General features: G+C 40.1%; 1 protein-coding gene and 1 pseudogene across 1 annotated transcript in view; one reads left to right on the top strand and one right to left on the bottom strand.

Moving 5' to 3' along the window:
* The window catches only part of PTH2R (parathyroid hormone 2 receptor), a 43,384-nt gene extending 18,258 nt beyond the window's left edge, over positions 1 to 25,126 (top strand). Inside the window, exons 3-13 of the mRNA XM_008145221.3 lie at positions 1,793 to 1,903; positions 2,016 to 2,137; positions 4,151 to 4,248; positions 5,981 to 6,170; positions 7,666 to 7,819; positions 11,291 to 11,351; positions 12,541 to 12,607; positions 16,191 to 16,285; positions 21,994 to 22,132; positions 23,468 to 23,509; positions 24,718 to 25,126. Coding sequence (XP_008143443.2) covers positions 1,793 to 1,903; positions 2,016 to 2,137; positions 4,151 to 4,248; positions 5,981 to 6,170; positions 7,666 to 7,819; positions 11,291 to 11,351; positions 12,541 to 12,607; positions 16,191 to 16,285; positions 21,994 to 22,132; positions 23,468 to 23,509; positions 24,718 to 25,113 — 1,475 coding nt within the window. The 3' untranslated portion in view covers positions 25,114 to 25,126. The remainder of the gene's footprint in view (positions 1 to 1,792; positions 1,904 to 2,015; positions 2,138 to 4,150; positions 4,249 to 5,980; positions 6,171 to 7,665; positions 7,820 to 11,290; positions 11,352 to 12,540; positions 12,608 to 16,190; positions 16,286 to 21,993; positions 22,133 to 23,467; positions 23,510 to 24,717) is intronic.
* LOC114232861 (U6 spliceosomal RNA) lies at positions 16,581 to 16,680 on the bottom strand (annotated as a pseudogene).
* Positions 25,127 to 26,465: the final 1,339 nt, after the last annotated feature.

The following is a 26,465-nucleotide window of genomic DNA, read 5'->3' as shown; positions in this document are numbered from 1 at the left end:
GTGTTAAGAATAAATGAAAGGGCTTATTATTTCACTTAGCATAATGCCCCCTAGGTCCATCCATGCTGTTGCAAACAGTAAGATTTCATTCTGTTTTATGGCCAAGTAATATTCCATTGTATATATGTACCACATCTTCTTTACTTATCTAATCGTTGATGGGCACTTAGGTTGCTTCCATATCTTGGTTACTGTAAATAATGCTGCAATGAACATAGGGTTGCATGTATCTTTTTGAAATAAGTCAGACAGAAAGACAAATACCATATGATTTCACTTATATGTGGAATCTGAAAAACAAACTAAACAAACTAAACAGAACCAACTCAGAAACAGAGAACAGACTGATGGTGGCCAGATATGGGGGGTTGGAGGACTGGGGGAAAAAGGTGAAGGGATTAAGACGTATAAATTAGCAGTTACAAAATAGTCACGGAATGTAATAGTCAATAATATTGTGATAACTATGTATGGTGCCAGGTAGGTACTAGACTTATGGACCACTTTGTAAATTATATAAATGTCTGACCACCATGCTGCACACCTGAAACTAATATAGTATTGAATGTCAACTGTAATTAAAGAATAAACGGAGGGGAGCAAGAACAGAGTCAGGAAGGCCAGCTGGAGGTTATTGCAGTAATTCAGGCTGGAGACGAAGGGCTTGGCCATGCTGGTGGCCATGGAGGTTTGAGAAGTGAGAGGGTCCTGGATGCATCTTGGGAAGAGTAGAGCTTATGAGGATTTTGTTTGAGATGAGTGTAAAGGCACTCATTGGTAAAGGCAAACCCAAATCTTGGAGCTTACCTCTGAAGCTCAATCTATTTCATATGTTATATTTTTAATAGCAATTAAAAAATATCTAGGGTAAAAAATATAGCTACAACTATGCTAGTTGGAAGAATTTTACTACCGAAGTTCACAATGAATTCTAATGTTCCTCATATATTATACTAGAAGCCCAATGCACGAAGATTTGTGCAAGAATGGGCCTTCTGCCCTAACTGGTTTGGCTCAGTGGATAGAGCGGTGGCCTGTGGACTGAAAGGTCCCAGGTTTGATTCCGGTCAAGAGCATGTACCTTGGTTGCGGGCATATCCCCAGTTGGGGGTGTGCAGGAGGCAGCTGATCGATGTTTCTCTCTCATCCATGTTTCTAACTCTCTATCCCTCTCCCTTCCTCTCTGTAAAAAATCAATAAAATATATTAAAAAAAAAAAAAGAATGGGCCTTCCTTTCCCTTGCTGCCGGCACCGCCATTCCGCTCCGCCCCGGAGCTGCCTCTTTCTGCTCCGGCCCTGCCTTCCCACGCTGCCCAGAGGCCCTGAGCGGCTGGGGCAGTGCGGAAAGCCTGTGTTGTCGCCATGGCGACAACGCAAGCATCCCGCCCCGCCCCCGGCTGCTTGGCGCCTGCGTATGCAAATTAACCTGCCATCTTTGTTGAGTTAATTTGCATACTCACTCCTGATTGGCTGGTGGGTGTCACAAAGGTATGGTCAATTTGCATCTTTCTCTTTTATTAGTGTAGATGCTATAACTCATTAATATTGGCATAACTAAAATCTTTTTAATATATGCAAATTAAATGTTTCTATCAATGGCCCCTCGATGAGACTAAGTGGATGAATTTTGGGATATTTGCACCCTATCTACCTCATTCTAGTTTCCAAAATTACCAGTTTGTTTTACATTTTGCTCAGGCAGTGGCTTGGAATTTTGTGTTTTGAATGCATTTACTCTCTGGTTCTCACTGCATTTTTGTATATGTGATTTTTAATTTCTTTTTTCATCAGAGGGAAATTGTTTTCCAGAATGGGATGGACTCATTTGTTGGCCCAGAGGAACAGTGGGGAAAATATTGGCTGTCCCCTGCCCTCCTTATATTTATGACTTCAATCATAAAGGTATTGGGTTTTTCTGAAATGGGTAGTTTGGAACAAAATTTACCATTTTTTTTTTTTTTTGTAATGGACTCAAAGAGACCTGAGCACTTTGTTTTTCTTCGTGTCTTTACAGGAGTGGCTTTGCGACGCTGTAACCCCAATGGAACGTGGGATTTTATACACAGTTTAAATAAAACCTGGGCTAATTATTCAGATTGCCTTCGCTTTCTTCAGCCAGATGTCAGCCTAGGGAAGGTAGTGGTAATTTCGTTTTTTTGTGAACCCTTAAGGGAAAGCAGAATAATGATTTTTATGCAGTTCTTGATTGTCAACCATTATATGGAAAAACCCTTTTATTCCTAAGACAAAAAAGGTCATAAAAGATAAAAACGAGGTTGTCATCTTTTCAGATACCTGGTTAAGGAAAGGTATTTTCTTTAGGTTAGAGCTACTTGGCTGAGACATATACAGATACTTATAAATACGTGTCTCGGTGTGTATTGTTGCATTACATTATACTTACATTACATTATATTATGTATAAAGATTTAAAGAGGTAATCAGTGACACGATGCATACTTTCTCTTGATTACCTGTAAATGGCTGCGTCTCATCTCATTCTATATTCCAGGAGGAGCTTTGTATTTTAGAGCTGTATTTTCCATTTCCTAAGATTTGCCAGTGTTTGATTCATTAGTATGTGAAAGATTAGAGTTGTAGAATTAAAGAGGCCTGGGGCATCCTATAAGTCTTCCAGCATATACCAAATTTTACACAGAACCGGACATGAAGTGTTGGTCAGAGTGACACAGCTCGCTGATGGCAGGCCTAAAGCAGAGCCCTGATCTACAAATCCCTCATCAGTGCTGTTTCTATGATAGTAATTGTATGTAAACTTTGAAACTTGTAGGTCGTTACTTTTAAGTGATACATGATGCTTTACAAGTCATGCTCAGACCAACCGGGGTGGCTCAGTGGTTGAGCGTGGACCCATGAACCAGGAGGTCATGGTTTGATTCCTGGTCTGGGCGCACATGCCTGGGTTGCAGACTCGATCCCCACTAGGGGGCGTGCAGGAGGCAGCAAATTGATGTTCTCTCTAATCAATGTTTCTATCTTTCTATCCCTCTCTCTTCCCTCTCTCTAAAATAAATGAAAAAATATTTTTAAAAAAGTCATGCTTAAACTCCTATTACTCAGACCTCACGTGTAAAATGCGTGATGACAAAATTATAGAGCTAGAAAATAGATTAATGGTTGCCAGGTGTTTGGGATGGTGAGGAGGAGGAGGGTAGGTCTGACTGTAAAGGGACAGCACGAGGGAGATCTTTGTGGTGATGGAATAGTTTCCTGTCGTGATTGCACTGATGGTTATTAAAATTTACATATGTGTTAAAATGACATAGAACCATATACACACAAGTTGCACCAAGGTCAAATTCCTGGTGTTGATATTTTCGTCTAATTATGTTAGATGTAACCCCTGGAGGATCCTGGGTGAAAGGTATATTTGACCTTTCTTACTATTGTTTCCACTTCTTTTGAATTTATAATTTTTTTTAAATAAAAAATTAAAAAGGAATGAATCATTGATTCATGCAATATCACTGGGTATCTAAACAGTATGTTGACGAAAAGGGTATATACTATATAATTCTAAGAACTCCATAAGCAGTCAAAAAGTATGTGAAATACATGAATAGATAAGCAATTTATGGTGCCAGAAATTGGAACAGGAGTTAGCTGGGGGTTGATGGTGGGTGGTTTTTGACTTGCAAGGGTCACAATGAACTTGGTTTGTCAAAACCCATCATGCTTTTTTAAGGGCTTGTACATTTTAGTTTATGTAAATTACAGCTCAATAAGAGTGTTAAAGCTAGAAATAATATTCCAAAAAATTATGTATTCTTTTTACCAGTTTCCTCTTAAAATGGTCTTGTAACATTGTGTTTTGTTTACTTCCTATATCATGTCAGATATACATTTCCAGTTAGTGAAAATGAACAGTACAAAAATATAAGAAGTAAATATTGCAACATTCAGTTTGACCTCACTTAAGCAATAAGAAATGCCAAATATTGTTCTGACATCTTTAACCCTGACTTGAATTTAGGAAATAAGAGGGGACCAGAAGGATAATCTATAGTATTTTAGGAATTTGATAACACATTGGCTCTCTCTAAACTGGTGAAAGCATGGTTTTTTAGGTTATCTATGTCGACCAATTTGTTCCAACCTACTTTTCTAATTAAATCTCTTCCTCTGCAGCAAGAATTCTTTGAACGCCTGTATGTCATGTACACTGTTGGGTATTCCATCTCCTTTGGCTCCCTGGTTGTGGCTATTCTCATTATTGGTTACTTCAGGTGAGTGATTCCCATTCTCATTATTGCCCATCACAGACACAGAGGTCTCACAATTTGTGTCCCCAAATATTTTTCCTAACACAAGTTTCTGAATTCAGCCTAGTGTTATTATATGACTTGACTCTGACAATTTATTTATTTTTTATGAGAAATTCAGGGTTTTGTTTAACAGCGGATTCTTTCTATATAATTACTTTATATATAACTAGAGGCCCGATGGACAAAATTTGTGCAAGAGTAGGCCTTCCTTCCTCCGGCTACCGGCTTCCCTCTGGCACCTGGGACCTGGGTTTCCCTCTAGCCGCTGGCAGGCAGCTAGGACCCAGGCTTCCCTCGCAGCCTCAGCTTCATCCGGAAGGTCATCTGGAAGGACGTCTGGTCTAATTAGCATATTATGCTCTTATTATTTTAGATTGCTATACTGTACAGAAAATGTTGTATACAAATTTCAAAAACTCTTCTGTTTCACAAAACAAAATACTCCTTTATTAGGAGACCAAATAGTGTTGAGTCTCTCAATAATCAAAACCTACTTATATACTGGGATGGAAATGGTTGCCATGTACCCTTGGCCAAATACTGCTCACCTGTGAAGACACTCCCAAGAGAGAGTCAATTTGAGAGGACCATGTGGGCACAATGAACATAAATAGCACATTAACATTGTAATATCTAAATTTAGCTTATTCCTTTTTCTTTAAATACATTTTTATTGGTTTCAGAGAGGAAGGGAGAGAGAGAGAGAGAGAGAGAGAGAGAGAGAGAAACATCAATGATGAAAGAGAATCATTATCGGCTGCCTCCTGCATGCCCCCTACTGGGGATCGAGTCCAGAACCCAGGCATGTGCCCTGACTGGAAATTGAACTCTGACCTCCTGGTTCATAGGTCGACGCTCAGCCACTGAGCCGTGTTGGCTGGGCTAAATTTGGCTTGTTCTTATTTGACCTTCCCATCCTATGTTAAGAAACAGAAAAAGAGATCATTGGATTAAAAATGTTCTTACCCTCTTACACTTGGGTATTTTGTCTCTGGAAGAAAAGTAGTATTATATTACACAGGAAAGCTGTGTTTTCTTACCGTCAAGCAATGGAGAGCTGAGCCTTTTTGACCAGATCATACCACAGTTTTCCTGAGGTTTTTTTTCATCAAACTTGAAGAAAAACTCTTTTTGGAGTTAGCTTTCTGCACTGGAAATTAGTGTGATAATATCTAACATACTAAGCATGCTACTAATTTGTGTCTGTGATTTTTTTATAATCCCAAAGCTTTTTATGTTAAAATGAGCTTGTTTCCTCTCCAACATGCCTAGAAAATATAATTGTGGAACGCTATCACAATCTTACATTTTCTTACGGAGAAGGTATTGGAAATGTGAAAGTTCCAGTTTTGATAATGTTTATCTGTTCAGTGGTTCTCCATTAACCATTTATTACTTCAATATACAGTATGATAGAATTCTCTAGTATAATTTAGTATGATATTTAACACTGCAAAATCTGGATGAGCATGGTAGCAGATAAGGATAAATTTGAAATTAATTCCCAAAAAGTTACATTTTAGTTTTTGATCCCAGTTGTTTCTATTGGAAATATATGAGAATGGGTTTCTGTCTTTGTTCAGGTTTATTATATTTTCCTCTGTTAAGGGGAGGAGTTTGGGCGCACTTATGTATTTTCTTTGCCCTTTTCTGTTCTTATCCAAATCTATAACTGATTATTTTCTCTCCATAGACGATTGCATTGCACTAGGAACTATATCCACCTGCACTTATTTGCATCTTTCATGCTGAGAGCTGCAAGCATCTTCATCAAGGACAGAGTGGTCCATGCTCACATAGAGGTCGAGGAGCTGCAGTCCCTGATGATGCAGGATGACCTACAGAATTTCATAGATGCGCCTTCTATGGACAAATCACAATATGTAAGTGTTTTCACCATTTTCTCTCATTACGTAAGTAAAATACTACAGTTCATTAAATATGTGTCATATTGTTTTGGCTTGTCTTATCTGTGCACTTCCTGAATTTTAAGCTATAAGGGCTCATCATTGACTTGTGTTTCTAGGTTGTATGATGAAAATGATAGGAAAAATTAAGGAAAAGTAATAGATGACCAGTTTGTATACTGATGCTTCCTGTCTCAATTCTGTCCTCAACTCTCATGCCTAATTATTCATTCAAGAGTGTTTCGGAACAGAAAGTGCAAAAAACACATGATCGGAATGGCATTTAATGTGTGACCCATAGCAGCTGTCACCACTTGCAAAAATAAAAAACCCACTTGCAAACCCAGAAGCTTGGAACTTAAAAGCCCATGACATTCAGTTCCTTAATTGTAGACTCAAACAGACTTCCATGGCACTTGATTCTGCTGTTAAATATCCTGGTGTTACTTATTAAATATAATCACCCAATATTTCAGTTAATTAGATCCTTAAAGCAACATATTTGGAAATGAAGTATAGTTAATTGATGTGAATTAATGCCCTATTTGTGTCTTTGCTCTTTGCCTTGTAGCTTTGTATTCCATGCTGATTCTGATTCTAGACTGGCTTTGTGACTTGTTTTACACAATAGAAGGAAGTAGAAGTGATAGTGTGTCATCTGAGGGCAGACCTGTATGCACAAGCCTAGCCAATCAAGATCAGCTGAGCATGGCACAGATCAGCAGAATCACCTAGATTCATAAGATGTTTTAAATGTTTACTGTTTTAAGTCATTAACTTTTGGGGCATAAAAAAAAAAAAAGACCAATAAAGTTATGGTAGAATAATAGATAATATTTTTTTCTTTATACTTTTCTATACTTGCCTAATTTTCTCTGATGATCCTGGATGTTTTTAACAAACAGGAACAATTAAGGAAAAGTTATTTTTTTCTAGTTTCTAAAGAAAATCATTTTTAAAAAATAGAATCAAACCTATAGTCTTAAAAATGCTTTGTTAAAATAATTTTTTTCCAGTCTCTTTCAAAAGCCTTGGCCTTCCTATGTAGAAGAGACATCCTACATAATAAAAGGCTAATATGCAAATCAACCCAATAGTGGACCGACCGGTCGCTATGACAAGCATTGACCACCAGGGGGCAGACGCTCAATGCAGAAGCTGCCCCTGGTGGTCAGTGCGCTCCCATAGGGGGAGCGCCACTCAGCCAGAAGCTGGGCTCATGGCAAGCGCAGTGGCGGTGGTGGGAGCCTCTCCCGCCTCAGGGGCAGTGCTAAGGATGTCCGATTGCCAGCTTGGGGTGCAGGCCGGGCTGAGGGACGCCCTCCCCCCACCCCAGTTCATGAATCTCATACACCAGGCCTCTAGTAGATTATAAAAAGAAAAATGAATAATTGCTTTTCAGTCATCTAATACTGGCATTCAGTACAATTAGGAGTTCTAATATGATGCAATTCTGGTTTATTTGTGACAGATTGGGTGCAAGATTGCTGTTGTGATGTTTATTTACTTCTTGGCTACAAACTACTATTGGATCTTGGTGGAAGGTCTCTACCTGCATAGTCTAATCTTTGTGGCTTTCTTTTCCGACACCAAATACCTGTGGGGCTTCACCTTGATAGGCTGGGGTAAGGAAATTACTCTTTTTCTTTTAAACTGTATTATGGATTTTAGGACTTTCTGTCATGCTTATCATTAACATTCTTTCAGCGATTTTCCTGAAATAAAGCCTCTTTATCTTATCTCTCTCCCTCCTCCTTTCTCTTTCATTGTTCATCTAGGAAAAGTGTAAGAGCAGGTCTGTAATCCTCCCAGTGGTAACAACCTTAGCGCATGGCTGGTGTTCTTAGGCCACATTCTTGAGAGGATTTTTTGGAGGAAACATAAGAGAACCACATTGTTAGCCATACACATTGAGAACTGCTTCGTTCATAGCTTATTCAGTGTCCTGAGTTAGTAATGATTTCATCCTAAATTTTTTAATTTTTTAATTTTAAGCTATAAGGGCTCATCATTGACTTGTGTTTCTAGGTTGTATGATGAAAATGCCAGAAAGGAATTTATAAGATTATCTTGACTGCATCTAACAATGTAAACTACAAACTAATTATGTAGACTGACCATATCTTTTAGATGGAAATAATTCAAATTACTTATGGGATAAGTAATCTAAAAAAAATATATATATTCAGCTCACATCTCAAAACTGCCTCATCAGGACTAGAGGGATTATTGGACGAGGGCCTAACGCAACACGACTGGAGAAAAGGATGTTGTTTGTTAAAATTAAAGAGAACTTAAAACTCATCTGTGGTTAAAATTAAGTTTCAAGATTAACAATTGTATATTGCAATTGCTATTTTAACATTTAAATTATGAATTGCTCAGCATAGGAAAAAAATGAACTAGGTGGCTCAAGATCAAATTTGAAGTTTTTTTTTTTTTCCCCTTCCAAAATTAGAATATTTCTTGGCCCATTTTGCCTTAAAATTGTTTTAACATTAGAAAATGCGAAGTGAGGAATATTGAATTTCCTTCTAGTTAATTAATAACCTTTAAGAAGACAAAGGGTCACCTGGCCAGTGTGGTTCAGTGGTTGAGCATAGACCTATGAACCAGTAGGTCACAGTTCTATTCCCGGTCAGGGCACATGCCAGGGTTTTGGGCTCAATCCCTAGTGTGGGGTGTGCAGGAGGCAGCAAATCATCTCTATCTCTTCCTTTCTATCTCTCCCTCTCCCTTTCTCTCTGAAATCAATAAAAATATATTTAAAAAAAGAAGACAAAGGGTCAACTTACTATAACACTTCATTTATTCTGAAATAATGATTGTCGTGAATAAAGTTTTATTTCGGAAGGGAGCTTGTCAGCTTTAAGGCTCTCCCATCTCTTTAACTAGCAGTTACTGAAAAAAAAAAAAAAAAGATACATTGCATTTTTCAGGGTACTTTGAAATTTTTTTGGACAGCTTTTGGTAGTTTGACTTCAAGTCAAAATTATATCTGTGTACCAACATAATTACTAGACATTGGCAAAAGTGTTAATAGAAAATTTAACAATAAATGTAGACATTTGTTTGAATTAGTTTCTTTTTCTTTTTGGATTTCTACAGCACCGGTCACACTTGTAATAAATTCTTTTTCCTCTATTTACTTATTGGTTTGATAGCTAACTTCCCCATCAAGTCTTATTTGGGCTATATCAGTCAAGTCTGTCCTTTCTTATAGTCAGGACTTTGTCTCACTGAAACCCAGGAAACGAGTTAAATCTTTCTATGAAAAAGAGAATTTTCAGTGAGCTTCTATGTGAGTATGAGTTTCTTACCTTTTTTTTTTTTACAACTTTAATTAATTTGCCCACAAAAATTTTGGCATAGGAATGATAACTACAGTAGATAAGCATCATTCCTTGAACTTGTTTTATCAATTCATTTAAAAACTTACATGACAGCAAGTAGAATTTATATGAAAAGCCACTGTGAAAAAGCATTTTTATGTGAAATATGTGCTCACTCAATTAACCATAATCTAAAACACTAATAACCAATCTTTATAGCATTATTATTCTAGAGTTGGTCTACCTTCTGACTCCCTCTCTTTTAAACTCTACTTTTTAAACAAGTAAATGCTCTAGCTTAGGGCATATACAGTTAAAAGAACAGTGATATTCTTTGAAAAATATCTCTCTACTACTCAAACATAGTTACTATTTATCGAAGTAAATAGCTATTTGGTTAGTAGACTATTTTCCCCTCATTTCAACACCGAGAATCTGATTTTAAAACATTTTTATTTCTTATTCCTTTTTCCAAATTCCTATGAGGAAAATAATGATCAAAAACATTGCAGCTGCCTTGTCAGGATCATTTGCTAGAATAATTCACAGTGAATCCAGCTTCCTACTTTCTTTCAATGAGGTGATTTGTTGGCTTCACTGGGGAAGAGAGCTTGCTTGGATTCCTTTGTTATTCATTTGGAACCAATCATTATAGCTTTCAGCTCTCCTCAGCTGGGTGTGGAGTTACATTACTTATATCCATTTTGCTGATTTTTAACAATCATTTGGGAGGGAAGGAAGTGACAATCTAAAGAGGAGCAGATGCCACATCTGACCTTTAGTAAATAAAAGACAAATATTTAAAATGACTGTTTTTACACATCTTTATTACAAAACAAGGTATATAGAGGAGTAAAGGCAAATACTGATGATGACTATGTTTTTTTTTTCTTTCAGCCAAGCTCATTCTTCATTTTTCCACCTCTGACTCAGTTTCCTCATAAATGTGGCACTTTATTCTTGGTTCCATTTTGTTCTTTCAACCACATATTTAAAAAATATAGTTAGTTCTATACTTAAAAGGTATTAGTCTTGTTTCCTTATCCTTATTAAATGTAATTTACCTCTATATCAGCAGCCATTCTTAATTTTCAACTGTCAAGATGAAATGTCAGAATGCACATATTATCATGTAAAAGCACCTTTTCCGGTTATACTATGTAGACATGTTCCCATTGCCAAGCTTGTATGTAGAATATTTTCATGTTCTGTATTCTCTGAAAACAATCAAGAGAAGGCACTACATCTCCAGTTTTATTATTTCTGTGCAAAGTGACTTCAATCCAGTAAGTGTTATTTGATCATCCATTTGGCAGTAAATACAATTGAAATACGGAGATATGTGTAGAGATACCACACATAAGAAGCATGCAGTGTGACCCTTTAGGTTATTTTGTTTTTTGTTTGCCTGTTCAGATAATATGTGTTATATTCAAAATGCACCAACCATGGCCTGCTTCTGGCCCCAGGAACTTCAGTCCACTCCCAGTAGAGCTTGACCTCACATCTCTCCAATGAAAATTGGGCCAACCTTCATCTTCAGACTTTTGGGACCAAGTAACATCCCTGTGTCGGCTCACTTCTCAAATGGACAACATGAAAATGAGAACTTACCTTGTTCACGTAGTAACATGTTTCCATGTCTGGTTTTCCTCTCTCCACTTTAATAGTATATTTTTATGTGTGGTGAATATAAGAAAAAAAAATCTCTTAATCTTAAAACAACAACAACAACATGGTCTCTGAGTTCTTTTCTGATTGCAGGGTTCCCCGCAGTATTTGTTGCAGGCTGGGCTGTGGCACGAGCAACCGTGGCTGATGCCAGGTGAGTGGAAAAGAAGAGGTAAATGTAGAAAAGCATTCAGGTGCCTGCTGTCTGTTCTCACGGTCAAGCTTACTGTTATTGACGGAACTGTGTCTCCCCCAAATTTATTTGTGGAAGCTCTAACCCCTGGTGTGACTGTATTTGGAGGTGGGGTCCAAAGGATGTAATTCAGACTGAATGAGGTCGTAAGGGTAGGATCTGAGATGAGAGGATTGGTGCCCTTATAGGAAGGGGTACCAGAGAGCTCCCTGCCTCTCCGTGTGCATATGGAATGTAGGCCTTAGGAGCGCAGCAACAGGACAGGAGAGAGGCCTCCGCAGAAACAGATCCTGCTGGCACCTGGACCTGGGATTTCCAGCCTTTGGACTGGAAGGAAATAAATGTCTGTGGTTGAAACCACCCAGTGTGTACGATGTAATGGCAGCTCGAGCCGACTCATGCACTTCTATTACATGAAAAGATGATTAAATGACACTTCTGATAGAGTTTTAGAACTGAAAAAGTCTTCCTTTGTATATTCAATAGAGTATAGAGTATCTTCTAAAACGAAGCCTGATCAGTTTTTCTCCAGATGGCCAAGATGCAGAGAAATTCAAAGTTCTGGCTTTGAAAGGCCAGATCAGGACACTAATCAATTATATTTCACTGAACATAGCTAAAATTTTCATTTCTGTGGACAAAAAAGTATTTGTATTCAGTTTTTTATTACATTCCTATCAATAAGAATCATGCGTATTATTGTAGGTTTTCTACTGCATTCCTATGGATAAGGATGATTTTCATTATTATCAGTATTCTACAAGTTGTGAAGTTATAAAATTGAATCGCTTGCAAAATAAAAGTATCAGTTCCAATAACAATAATAAAAATAAAGTACCAGTTGCACCACATGTAGAAGACTAATTTTTGTGTGGCTCTGGAAACGTGGTTTTGACTCTTGTTACTATAATTTTTAAATATTATTAACAAATTCATCAATATTTATAATACTCTATAGCTAATGGTGTGGAAACCAGGACACATTACACTTTTTTTTTTCCCCACTGGTTTGGGTGTTTTATGAGATTTTTTTCTTTTTGTCTTCAATGCTCGGGACTGGAGTTCTTTGTAAAACTTAAAATACTACTTAATTCTCAATGCCTATTTGTTTGCAAATTTGTTTACGAAAGCTTTTTTTTTCCTGTCTCAGGTGCTGGGAACTTAGTGCTGGAGACATGAAATGGATTTATCAAGCCCCTATCTTAGCAGCTATCGGAGTAAGTTTAAAAGCCTGGATTTAAAAAAAAAAAAAAAAGGATGCAGAATTAAGCTGCTGCTAAAACCCAGAGAAAGTTTGTCGCTGTTCTAGGAAGATTAAGGAAACTGTCACAGTACAGTGGTCGCTGTTGGGAGAGTCTGGGCTGGGGCTCAGACCCTTATTCGTGGCTGACACTGAGAAATTTATGTGCTGAGATTTCTAACTTGCAAAGTGAAACAGTAAGGTGATGATAGAGGGTCTAAAAGATTCTCCATTGGTGAAGAACAAGTACAGACGATGGTACACTCAAGAATTCTGGAAGGACATTTAGGTAGAAAATGCCATTTGCATCTTCTTGAACTATAATTATGACAGCTCTAATGCAAGAATTCTTAAGTCTCTTTCCAATATTACAAAATCCATTTAATCTCAAAAAGCAGAGAAGAGATTTCAGAGCACCTTTCTGCTCACTGAGGGTTACCTTTCTGTTGCATTATTACAGGTCAGGGTTATCACAGTTTCCTTTGGTTCCTTCATTTTACTGTAGAACCAGCCTGTAACGGGGGAGACGAGCCCAGGACCCCATCTCAGCACTCTGACGCCGGTGCGCCTCCCTCGGAGCGGCTCTTGTCCCGAAGCCAGGAAGGATGATGCTGATGCTAAAAAACACTGCATAGTGCCTACCACTGCTGGGCACTGTTTTCAGTGCTTTGCTGTGCCAATTTTTCTAATCCTTCCCATCACTCCAAATGAGGAAACTGCCCAAGGTCATGCAGCTAGTAAGTGGTAGAGCTGGGATTCTGACTTCAGGGTCACTGTCTCTACCCAGTGAGCTCCTGTACTTATTTTTTTTATATATATATTTTATTGATTTTTTACAGAGAGGAAGGGAGAGGGATAGAGAGTTAGAAACATCAATGAGAGAGAAACACTGATCAGCTGCCTCCTGCACATCCCCTATTGGGGATGTGCCTGCAAGCAAGGTACATGCCCTTGACCAGAATCGAACCTGTGACCTTTCAGTCCGCAGGCCGACACTCTATCCACTGGGCCAAACTGGTTAGGGCTCCTGTACTTATAATACAATCTAAATCCCTAAGACTCTAGGAATGGATATCCTGTCACTCCTGCCTGCAGCCCTCTGCAGCTGTGCCTTAGCGACCCTGTCTTCCTCTCAGTTCCTTGGACTTGTCCACTCTGTCCATTTCATTCTACACTGTACCCCTACAAGGCTGAGATGAGCTTCCTTCTCTACTTCTTTACTTATTTATTTTTAATATTTTTATTGATTTCAGAGAGGAAGGGAGAGGGAGAGATAGAAACATCAACCATGAGAGAGAATAACTGATCAGCTGCTTCCTGCACGCCCCACACTGGGGATCAAGCCCACAACTCAGGCACGTGGCCTGACTGGGAATTGAACCGTGACCTCCTGGTTCATAGGTCAATGCTCAACCACTGAGCCACCTAGCATAACCTGCAGAGTGCAATCAGGTTTTCCCTTCTCAAGATTATCACAGTGTATAATGCTTCTGGTTGTTTTTTTTTTTTTTTTTTTAATATGTTTTATTGATTTTTTTACAGAGAGGAAGGGAGAGGGACAGAGAGCTAGAAACATCAATCAGCTGCCTCCTGCACACTCCCCACTGGATATGTGCCCGCAACCAAGGTACATGCCCTTGACTGGAATCGAACCTGGGACCCTTGAGTCCGCAGGCCAACGCTCTATCCACTGAGCCAAACCAGTTAGGGCAGCTTCTGGTTGTTTGTTGCATGGCCATCACATTGCAAGGTTAAGTGAACAAAAACCATATTTTTTTCTAAACTGTATTCCTAGTGCCTAGCAAGTTTCCTGACAACAGTGGTCACTCAGTAAATACTTGTCGAAAAAATAAAACAGGCATGCAAGTTAGATATCCTGGGGAATGTAAGAGGGAAGGCGGGAAAAAACTGCAGAAAGCAAGTATAATTACAGAACTTCTGAGTCCATTTCATGCAACCTTTTCATTTTCCTGGAGAAGGGAACTGAAGTCCACACAGATACTGGTCACCTGGCTAGTGTGACAAAACAAAGACTATAATATATATATACAGTATGTAATTTTAAAAAATCCTCACCCAAGTATATTTTTCCATTGATCTTTTAGAGAGAGTGGAAGAGAGAGGGAAAGACAGAGAGAAACATCAGTGTGAAAGAAACACATCAATTGGTTGCCTCCTGTACGCCCAGACCAGGGCCTGGGCCGGGGAGGAGCCTGCAACCAAGGTATGTGCCCTTGACTGGAATCGAACCCGGGACCCTTTGGTCTGCAGGCTGACACTCTATCCACTGAGCCAAACCGGGCTATAATATATATTATTGATCGTGTTCTTTTCACTTGCATTCCAAAACATGTCAAGATTGTTTCTTGCCCAATAGATTCAATGTCAATAAATAAACAAATAAATAAATATTGTTTATTGAATTTATGGAAAATTATCTTTCAGTCTTTATAGCAATATTTATAGTGTTTTTATATGTTAACTTTAGGATCAATGGTTTGTTTTTCAGTGTTACATACTTATAGCATGGTTTTATGTAAATATATAGCCTCCAGATATGCCAGGGATTTTAAATGTAAGTTGGATCCCTCACTTAATTCTGGCTTTGGAAATTATAATAGCATGTTAATTAATTGGATTCTTGTATACCTGAGAGTAAAATCTGATAAAATGTGGTCAGAATTTCTGAGCAATATATGAAGCAAAATGAATTTAAGAATCAAGGAGTTTGTAAAGGATGAATATTTATAGGTTCTAATTGGAATAAGTCCTAATAATTGAATTTTAGAGATAATCACAGACGTTAGTATAAATATGGAAGGAACCACTTGATTTTGGAATCCTAGAATCTAAACTTACAGCACTGTTGTTTTCTGTGTTTTGCTCACATTATGTTAAAATTATGTTAATGAGAATTAGTCATTAGAAAACATTTTTTTTTGTTCTGAAAATAAATCTCTCAAATACAACTGTTATTCACCTGCAACATCTTGATGTTGATTTGAGGATGATTTTAAAATTCTTTTATATAACATCAAAACATGAGAGGAATCTTTGCTAATTGACAACAGAACACGAAGCTGTGTTTTGGTCCTGGGCCTTCCAGGAAGAGCAGGAGGAGCATGGTCTAGAAGCGGTAACGGTGAAATTGACAGATGTGGTGAATCCTGGCCCAGCAGGGCACTGCCCCCTGAGACGTGAGGCCCTGCATTTACACTGGTGTCAGCTAAGAGAGACTGAAACAATGGAATAAAAATGAAATCGCAGAAACTGATCAGACATGCTCATGAGTACTTAGGAGATGGCCTCAAAAAATGCCAATAATAAGGGGTGGAGAAAGGTTTTGGGACTTGCAGAAATATGAGATCTTGAATTCATCAGTTAAGGAAAAGAGAAAGAGTAACTCTGAATTGTTTCCTTCATCCCGTGCTCATTGGCTCCATCCTTTCATCCATTGTAATTTTCAGACTTTGAACACAAAGAAGTTCAATTTATGTAAATTTTATAAACAGCTTGAAGACAAACGTAATAATTCTTTGTAATCTTACCTTCTCTTTCAGCTGAATTTTATTCTGTTTCTGAATACGGTTAGAGTTCTGGCTACCAAAATTCGGGAGACCAATGCAGTTGGGCATGACACAGGAAAGCAATACAGGTAATTCTGGGATGCATCCATCAGAAGAAATATTTTGGTTACAATTTAGTATAAAGAAAAGATAACAATTGATCTGAAATGTCTCTAAAGATAAATTTATGAATGTGTATTTTTGTTTGGTTCAATTTGTGGTTTTTCAGAAAAAAATAAATAAATAACCTAAAACTTGCCCAATATGTTTAATTCAGAGTATATATATATATATATATATATATATATATATATATTTTATTATTGGCATATTGGGATTTTCCTATAAATTAAGTGACCCACCCCTTCCTACTCCTCCCCCCACAAATATATTTGTTTCTTTTTTTCTTTTTCCTTGCGCAGGGGCCATGCTAATCTTTTCTGTTTTGTTCCAATTTTAGTATATGTGCTGCCGAAGCGAGCACAGCACCTCCCCCCCCCCCCCCCCCGAAAATCTCTTGTTGATGATCTTGGCCGACAATTTTATTTGCATTCTTTTGTTTTGTTTTTGCAGCCAAAAAAGTAAGGATTTATTAAGGAGATGGCGCTATGCCCAGAGTCACAGGTAGCTCATGCTCAGAGACCTGGCTCTTATTTCATTCTTAAAATACTGTGTCTAACTGAAAAAAAGAAAAAGAAAGAAGATTGCTGTAGTGTTTTTAGTCTTTCCATCAAATTTGCACCTACCAAATATAAATTTTTAACTTTCATATGGACTGTTTGAGCATGTCCATTATTCCATCTTTCATGAAGAAATGGGCAAATTGAGTGTTTATGATCATTATCAAACTCTGTTTAAGGGTGTGTCCATTTCTCCCAATGATAGAACAATGGAAACTATAAGTAGCCTTTCATTCTTCTTCAGAAATCGAAACAGTGCAATGGTGTTGGGAAGCTGCTTATTTCTCTAGTTCTGAATAAAAGCAACTTATTTCTGTAGTTCTGAATGATGTGAACTTGTATTTTTAGTGAAAAGCTGCCTAAGAGATTTGAGCAATTCTGGAGAGGACAAAGGGTGGATTATCTTAAAAATAAGGCAAACAATATTTTGAGTTTATTCATGGAGATTATTTCTCAGAATAATTGAAGAGAATAATGTATCAAGGACTGAAATCATCTACTATTAAGAATGCAGAATTGATTTAAAGTAATCTGGTGCGAAGTTTCTTAAGTTTGAAGTCATTAATTAGAACATGGTCTAGACTAACAGTTGTCAGGGAAGTATTTTTCAGCCAAAATACATGTTACTCATAGACGAAACATATTTATTTTTAATAATGTTCAAAGTTGAGCTACAGAAAAAAATGTAGTGGGAAATGACTTTCTTTTTTGGAGAGAAAAATGTGGGGACCTACTTGGCATGGATTTGGGAATTCAGTTTCTGAGGCCTTAGACTATCAGGTTTAAATAGCTTCTCACTTTTAAACAGAGACACTGAAGAAAATGTAACCTGTGTCTGTCCCAATGATATTCCTCCCAGGAGGCTTAATTGAGTCTTTACGTTTTTTACCCATTCATTTTTGTGCCTTTAAACTTATATCTCTTTTGGTTATTACTTTTGTCAAACATACATTCAAATATTCATGTTAAAATAAAGCAGTGAAAAATCATGGTGTCTAAAACAGCTTTAAACATTTTTAAATATATTTCAGAGCTGTGAGTCTCCAGGTGAGCTTGCACACACAAGGAAAGACTTCTGAAAAGTAAATGATATCACTTTGTGGCTATAGTGGCTTGAAATTGAAAGGAGTTAATATGTTAATACAATCACCTTTAAAAAACTTTTTTACTTTGAGATAATTGTGGAATTACATGCAGTTATAAAAATAATGCAGAGAGATCTCATATACCCTTTACTCAGTTTTTCCTGAATATGACATCTTGCATAACAGCAATTTACTATAACTTATTTTAAAACAAGATTGATGTGAAGAAAATCAATCAGATTTAACAACAGAGCTAATACAATTTTTCTTTTTTAAATTATAACTCAATTCTTTTGCAAAGTAAGTAAAGATTGCCAGGATTGGAAGAACAGGAGAGATAAGAAAAATGCAAGATTCAGTGGAAAGGAATAGTTGAATGTTTTGGCTAATTTGACTTTCCATGCAATATTACACAAAAATCATATTTAATATTTGTTATTTTTGGAATACATTCAACCAGTATTTATTACGTAGCATGATAGAAAAAAGGGACAGATTTTAAGGCTGAATCTACTACTAACTGTGTAACTTTGGGTGAATACGTTCCTTTTCTGAGCCTCTTTCTTCACTTGAACAAGGGATCATAAATGCTCTCTCATATATATTTTTTCTTTTTTTGTTTTGTTAATCCTCACCTGAGGATATTTTTCCGTTGATCTTTTAGAGAGAGTGGAAGAGAGAGGGAAAGACAGAGAGAAACATCAATGTGAGAGAAACACATCTATTGGTTGCATCCTGACCAGGTCCCGGGCCTGGGAGGAGCCTGCAACCAAGGTATGCAACCTTCGGTCCACAGGCTGACACTATCCACTGAGCAAACCAGATAGGGCTCTCATACGGCTTTTATCAGGAGAGAGGGAGAGGGAGATTTAGAGAGAGAGATAGAGGGAGAGAGAGAGAGATAGAGGAGAGAGAGAGAGAGAGAGAGAGAGAGAGAGAGAGAGAGAGAGAGAGAGTTATATGTGTAGAAAAGAAAGAAAGATTAATTCAAGGCCAAGAAGGGTTCAAAAAGGAAGAAATAGTTAAGTTCACTCTTAACACATTGAGGACAGATTATGAGAATTCTCGTGTTTTCTGTTATTACACTGTTTTACAAAGTATCATACTTTAGAAAGATATTAGCTTGTAAGAACATGTAATAAATAACTTCAAAATGCAATGGGTATTTAATTTTAAAGCGTGCCTTTAACATTTATGTAGTTTTTTGTACTCGTTCAATAGAAACTTATCTAGCCACTGGGTAAAGCTAGCAATAAAACTACTGGTCCACAATGTGTTAAAAGACAAGTAGAGATTTTTCACCTGGGGAAGGATCAACTTGGAAGAGATATTGTAAGAATTGGGTATTTGTTTTCTACATAGGACACCGAATCCAACAAACCATTACACTTTTTTGCCTTGCCCTTTGGACCCAGAGTCACCACCATGTTTCTGGCAAGCCAGAGGCCACTTTCAGTTTTTCATCTGTGAGTCACCTCATTAGACAGCTGTGCCTTTTCAGAGAGCTGGGCTGCAAAGATGTACAGTGTAAATCGGTGACCAGATGGACCCTGAAACAAATCAGTGCCCAGGACTGCTGAGTGATTTGATGTGTGGAAAAGTCCATCTTTATAAGTGAACTAGAGGCCAGTGCACAAAATTCGTGCACTGGTAGGGTCCCTAGTGGCTGCCGTCTGGGTACTCCCTCCCTTTCCCCGGCGACTTGCCACTGCTGGGGCCTCCCTCCCTTCCCCCAGTTGCCTGCCACTGCCGGTGCCTCCCTCTCTCCCCCCAGTCACCTACTGCTGCTGCCACCACTGGCCAGGGCCTCCCTCCATTTCCTTGGATGGCCCCACTTCCTGGTCGAACTCCTGGTTGAGGGGACAATTTGCATACTATGCTTTTATTATATAGGATAGGCAGATGGATGACCCATGCATGCACTGGCCTGGGATACACCACTGCTCTAACTCAGAGGATGTAATCATAACTCTTATACAAATATAAGTGAATACATTTCAAAGATTTTATTTAACTTATTAATGAAGAAATGGTAAGATAGCACATATGTTTTAAAGAGAATAATGAATGCCAAAATGAATTTACAAATGGATGCAAATTAGCAAAACTTGTGCACATCCGTAGGGCTATCGTTAGTGGCATTCCATTGGACACAATTTGCATTTCTCTGGGTAGGAATTATTTGAACTGCTATGGTAAGGAGATTTCTTAGATAGCCCTCAAGACTCCTGCCTCCCCTGGTTTACATGCCCTGTACAATCCCCTCTCCCATGCTCTTCCTTGAGTGTGGGCAAGACCTGTGATTGGATGGTTTCTCCCTTGATTAGATTACATTGTATGGCAAAGGTGATGGGTCCTGTGATTAGGACACTTTATATAAGACTCCATCCTGGCATCCTGGAGAGAGATTCTCTCGGTCTGACATGTTGTGAGGACCCATGGCTAGCACCTGAGGACAGCCTGAAGGAAGTCTGTAGGAACCAAGTAACTCCACCAGCATTCCTCCAGCTGCAAGGAACTGAGCTCTGCTCGAAATCTGAATGAACTTGGGAGAGAACCCTGAGGTCCAGGTGGGAATGCAGTCCTGGCCAACACCTTACCTCCAGCTTCATCACACCCTGAGCAGAGGACCCAACTCCATTGTGCCTGGCCTGTGGCAGAGAAACTGAGAGAGAAGAAATGGATTAAGCTACTAAATTTATGGTAATTTGTTCCATAGCAGTAGAAAATGAATTTCAAGCCTATCGTTTTTCTACAAATTGGCTTTTATCTCTAGAGAGATGTAGATGAGCCTGGTCATAGAAAAGAGAGAAAACCCAGATGGCTGAGCTAGCAGGATCGCCACTAAATTTAGTCTTGGACGTTTTCTTCCTCTGCAAGAACCAAACTGTTCCTAAACTTTTTCATTTGTGATGGTTTCACAGCTCCTCTTTATTTTTTGTTTGAACCTAGCTTTTGGCTCTTAGGCATACACAGGAGGAACAAAGTGAGCGTGGTTGGAAAATAGTTTCCAGGGGGATTTACCCATCCGTGTGAAAGGAGGAAGCACAGTTTTCCTTTCAGATTGATTTTAGACCGGACTCCCAAGGTTCTGCAGGTCCCCTTTATCTGATTAGACCACATTAGAATGCCATGAAGGTATTCGGTGTCTCCTGCGGGTATATGCAGCGATGGAAAGAGGGTACTCGCTAGTCAGGATTCAGGGGGACAAGCACATCCCAAGGAGCCTCTGAACGTTGAAAGGATTAGTTAGGTCAGAGAAACCCATCATCTTATGAGGAATGCCGCCTTGCATAAAATGGACTTAGGGCAGAATTTCCTGAGTAAGTGGACTGTAGGTGACTCAGGTACGAGATACGAGGACGTGGGGAAGACATTTCAACTGGTTTCTGAAGATAGTGTCCTTTAAGCAAGAAGAATGAGATTAGAGAGACTTGGGGGATAATAATCATGGGGGTTGAGAACAAACTATCTGATCCTACCTAATAATAGACAAATATGCAAATTGACCGCACCTTTGCTACACCCAAGTCACGCCCACCAGCCAAGCCATGCCCACCAACCAATCAGGACGAGTATACAAATTACCCCAACCAAGATGGTGGTTAATTTGCATATCAAGATAGCGTAGAAAGAAGCCAAGAGCTGCAGACGGGAGCAAAGCTGTGGAGAAGCAAGCAAGCTGGGGGGAGGAGAAGGGAGGAGCAGAGGCGGGGCCGGGGGGAGAAGGAAGGAGAGCAGGCAGGCTGGCAGAGAAGGCGGGGCAGGGGAGAAGGGAGGAGAGCAGGCGGGGCAGGGTAGAGTACAGCAGGAAACCCTATTGCAGGATTCTTCCTGCAACGGGAACGCTAGTTTAGTATAAAAGTGACAGGGTGAGGAGCGAGGGGGAAAGCTAGCAGAAGCCGTGGGCTCCAACGAGATGGGAAAAGTCAACCCCTGCGAGCTCTCTAAGCTTGACATTTTCCCAGCGAGCCGCCTCCACGGAAAGGCACTCTAAATTGAATAACCCAAAGGCTTCGCACTCTCTTTCAGGAAACTCGCCAAATCCACGCTGGTTCTGGTGCTGGTCTTCGGGGTGCACTACATCGTGTTCGTGTGCCTGCCCCACTCCTTCTCGGGGCTCGGGTGGGAGATCCGGATGCACTGTGAGCTCTTCTTCAACTCCTTTCAGGTAGAGGGCCTTCCAGCAACTTGGTTCTTAATATTTTGCTCCCCCATCCCCGCACCCCTCGCAACCTCTTTCTCTGCCCCTCTGGCTTTCTGGCCCCTGTCTCCCGAGGGCCATGAGAGGGCGCTATTCTCTGGCGCCTGTGCTTTTCCATCCTGCGGAGGCCAGGTTACCCTGGGGCCAGAGGAGGAGCTGTTCCTCACACACAGGCCTGGTGGCCAGTGTAGAAAGGGTGTGGCTGTAAACTGTGCACCACCTACAGAACAGGGACCTCCGCATGTGTAGGGACAAGGAATGAAAGCACAAGAAGGAGAAAGAGGGAAGAGGGGAAAAAAGACAAAAAAAGAGAAAGAGGTGGCTTCCGCACATTTTCTCTGTCTTGTTTGAAAATAATAGCCTCATCCGTCACATGGATTACTGCAGACGCCCCCTGACCCTTCTTCCTGCATGTGCACCGGCTGCCACCGCCTGCCGCCTTCCGTCGTGTCTCCGTAGTCTGAAGAACTTTAAAAATAAATTGATCATGTCGCTTATCTGGCGGGAGTATCCAGAGGCTTCCTGTTGCACCCAGAATAAAATCCAAATGCCATTGCCTGGGGTGCACAGCCCTACGGGGGCAGGGTTCCTCCAGCCCATTCCTGCCCCAGGGGTTCGCACTTGCCTGGAATGTTCTTCCCCTTACTATTCATGAGGCCTGGCTTCTTCTTGTCACTCCAGGCAGCTTCAATGTCACCTCCTCAGATAGGAGCTCCTTGTCTGATTCAGCTTCATTCTCCTCTGTCAGCACCACTTATTATGCATGCACAGCCCTTATCACCTTCCATTTTTCTCGTGTGGCTATTTGTTTATGTTTCGCCCCTCTGCATTTCCTTCTAGAATGCAAGGCCTCGGAGAACAGGGACCTTGTCTGTTTTGATTAAACTGTTTATCCTTGGCACGCCGAGCACTTCGCATTGTATAAGCTCCATGAATATTTTTGAAGGAACGAAAAAAGAGTTTGTCTTTTTACCATATCATACCCTTTGTTTGCAGTTCCCAGCATTCACAGTGTATAAATATCTCCTGCCAACCAGGGATATCCGGGCATCTTGAGTGGCGACATAAATGAAACTAATGTAACAGAAATCAGTTCTTTGTGTATCTTTGCATGTTCTCTTCAGTTACTTGCTTGGTTCAGCTGACCCCAAGGGAAGATCTCAGACAAATTTAATGTAAATGTAAGGATTTGGAAGCATCAGGAGGGAATAATGTATAGAATTTTCTGAAGGAATCATTTGATGGCACTAGTGCTGTGATCTTCACGAACGCTCAGCACCTAACGTGCGTTTTGTTCTCCAGGGTTTCTTCGTGTCAATCATCTACTGCTATTGCAATGGAGAGGTAGGTGAGGAGGGAGCCGAGTCAAGCACTTCAGGATCCCCGGGAGTTACAGGACAAAGTGGGCCAAGAGAGGAGAGGTGTTTTAATCATAAATTATTTTGAGAAAGCAAGAATTCACTTCAGTAAACTAAGGTCAATTCAGTTATAAACCCTGATATCAAAAACCAACTCCCTGGAATGCATATTGAGACCTGGAAGGACGGCGAGCTTTGTATTCCAATTAATGCTTAAACTTATTAATCAATTTCAAGGTCTATCAGAAACTCAAATATGTATTCTTGGGACAAACCGATTAGAACATTTTGACATTTTTTTAATGTCACAAGGTGGTGGTGGGACAGTTTCCGTTCGTCCAGGAGTTGAGCTGTTCTTTTAGGGGACATCGGCCCCCCAGGTTTCCATTCTCCCTGGGAATTCCCAATAAACTTCCCCTGGAAAGGGGTGCTAGCAATGGCATTGACTCTCCAGCTGAAGGATCAGAAACGAGCCCCACCCTATTTAGAATGCATTAGCAGGGCCTGCATTTCAGTGTGCAACCCTCTTTCCTTTTCCTCCTTCAGTCCGCCTGCCTCCGTAAGGTGATGGGTGGAGGGCATGTTTCATGTTGAGTCCGTTTCATGCCATTCCTCAGCCACAGCTGCTACTATTTATCTCTCTTTCTTCTCCAACCCCCTCTTTTTCTCTCCCACAAGTCAGATATTTCTATCGGTTATATTTCAGTCTCCATTAAAGTACTAACCTTGGCCCTAGCTGGTTTGGCTCAATGGATAGAGCGTTAGCCTGTAGACTGAAGGGTTCTGGGTTCAATTCCAGTCAAGGGCACATGCCCAGGTTGCAGGCTCACTTCCCAGGAGGGGGTGTGCAGGAGGCAGCCAATCAATGATTCTCTCTCATCATGGATGTTTCTCTCTCTCTCTCCCTCTCCCTTCCTCTCTGAAATCAATAAAAATATACTAAAAAAAATACTAAACTTGGACAAGTCCTTTTACCTCTCTGTAAGCCTCAGTTGGCTCATCTCCAGGAGTAACACCTGCCTTCAAGGTTTTTTGAGACCCGGAGGGAATATATATGCCAATCCCTGGCACACAGTGGCCCCTTAATTAATGGATGATTATTACTGTCATTGAAATCAGGGCAAACATTCGTCTAAGCAAGCTGCAGGGTCTCCCTGATGCTCTCTGATGCACAATATGGTTCTTGTGGTTTAGGTTCAGTCTGAGGTGAAGAAGATGTGGAGTCGGTGGAATCTCTCCATCGACTGGAAAAGGACGCCCCCATGCGGCGGCCACAGGTACGGCTCCGTGCTCACCACCATGACGCCCAGCACCAGCAGCCACTCACAGATGGCGGCCAGCACTCGCATGGTCCTCCTCTCCGGCAAAGCGACCAAGACGGCCGGCCAACAGCCCGACAGCCACGTGACTTTACCCGGCTATGTCCGGAGTAACTCAGAGCAGGACTGCCAGCAACACTTGATCCATGAGGAGACCAAGGAAGGTAATGGGAGGCTGGGAGAAGAAACTCCAATGGAGGTGTCTTCCAGGCCAGTGGAAGGTACCCCAGCCCCTGAAGGAATCAAAGGAGAAATAGAGGATGTTCTCTGAATCAACATCTATGGCTTGAAAGAGCTGGTCCATCTGGTTGCCCAAGAGCTGATGCTCCAAGAGCTTGGCCATCATCCCTCTGCTTGAGCCTCAGAGCTGAAAATTCAGGCTTAGAGTGTCACTTGACAAAAATGGTCAGGCGCCATGAATTGGCTCCTATACATACTAAAGACACAAAAAGGAGAAGTGTCATTGATGTGGTTTATGACCTTGTTTTGACATCAGATTCTCTTCTAAATTGATGTGTGATACTTGCTCTGTGATTGTTCCTCTATCTGCTACTTTTGGGTAGAAAACGTTTTAATTGCTTGCCTTTAGTTTTCTCTTACAAATACCACTCTAAGAATGATAGAGATCATTTAGTATGTGTCATTTCCGTTTAGGAAATTAACACTCTCTTTTTCTCTTTCTCCCCTGGATGTATTTCTATCACTGCCTTCTTTTTGTCTCTGTGTTAGGAGCAATTAGGATCTGAAAATGTATGTTGAAAGATTAACAATCTAAGAACAAGTACGCACTGGAAAGTAAGTTAGCTGCACTTTGATAAGATTATACGCTGATGACAGTTAAACTTTCTGGGAAGAAAGGAAATTACTTAAAAGAAAAGAATATTGCACATAGTCCTCCTTTTGAATGCCCCCCTCTGTGACCAGCCACTTCTCAGGTCTTCACTCCTTTGTAAACCTTGACCTGCCACAAGGTTTTCTGTCGGTGAGCTTGTGTCTGAAAACTACTTTTGTTTGTAATCATTTCTGTTGATCGCGAGTCACACTGCTCCTATGCTTTTTTCCTCTTTGTTCTATTCCTATATTCTAAATGGCATGTGGGATAAATTAAAAGTTTGTTGTAAAAATACATGGTGGGTCACTTTCTAAAGTTTTCTCTCAGAGTCTCAGTTTGTTTTGGGAAACCAAGCAAATAAATGCCCCTTCTCTGCCTCTGTGGACACAGGCATGTGGCTCCAGGACTCGGCTGAAGTTGACATTTCAGTATGTTGCAGCAGCAAAACATTTACTGAGTGCATGTCAGGTGCCCAGCGTCCTGAGGGGTATTAACAAGCATTAACTTATTTAGTCCTCACGACAAACTTAGGGAGTAAGCCTTATCACCGTCACCCTTTTTCACAAGTGATACTGGGACTCACGGAAGCGGCATAGCTTGCCCAGAGTCACACAGCTAGTCACTGGCAGCATGGTTTCAGAACACCGACTTCAAGCCCTTTGTTCTTAGCCCTGTCATACTGTCACCAATATAATGTCACCCATTAACCACCCAAGAAACTTGAATGAATTCTGCGTAGAGGGTGCTTCAGGAGCTCTTCTTGCAAAATGTTTTAGTCTCTGACCCTCATG

The sequence above is a fragment of the Eptesicus fuscus genome, chromosome 11 (genome assembly GCF_027574615.1).
Source record: "Eptesicus fuscus isolate TK198812 chromosome 11, DD_ASM_mEF_20220401, whole genome shotgun sequence".
Lineage (NCBI taxonomy): Eukaryota > Metazoa > Chordata > Mammalia > Chiroptera > Vespertilionidae > Eptesicus > Eptesicus fuscus.
Note: the sequence above shows the minus strand (reverse complement) of the source record. Positions and strands in the feature narration are given on the sequence as shown.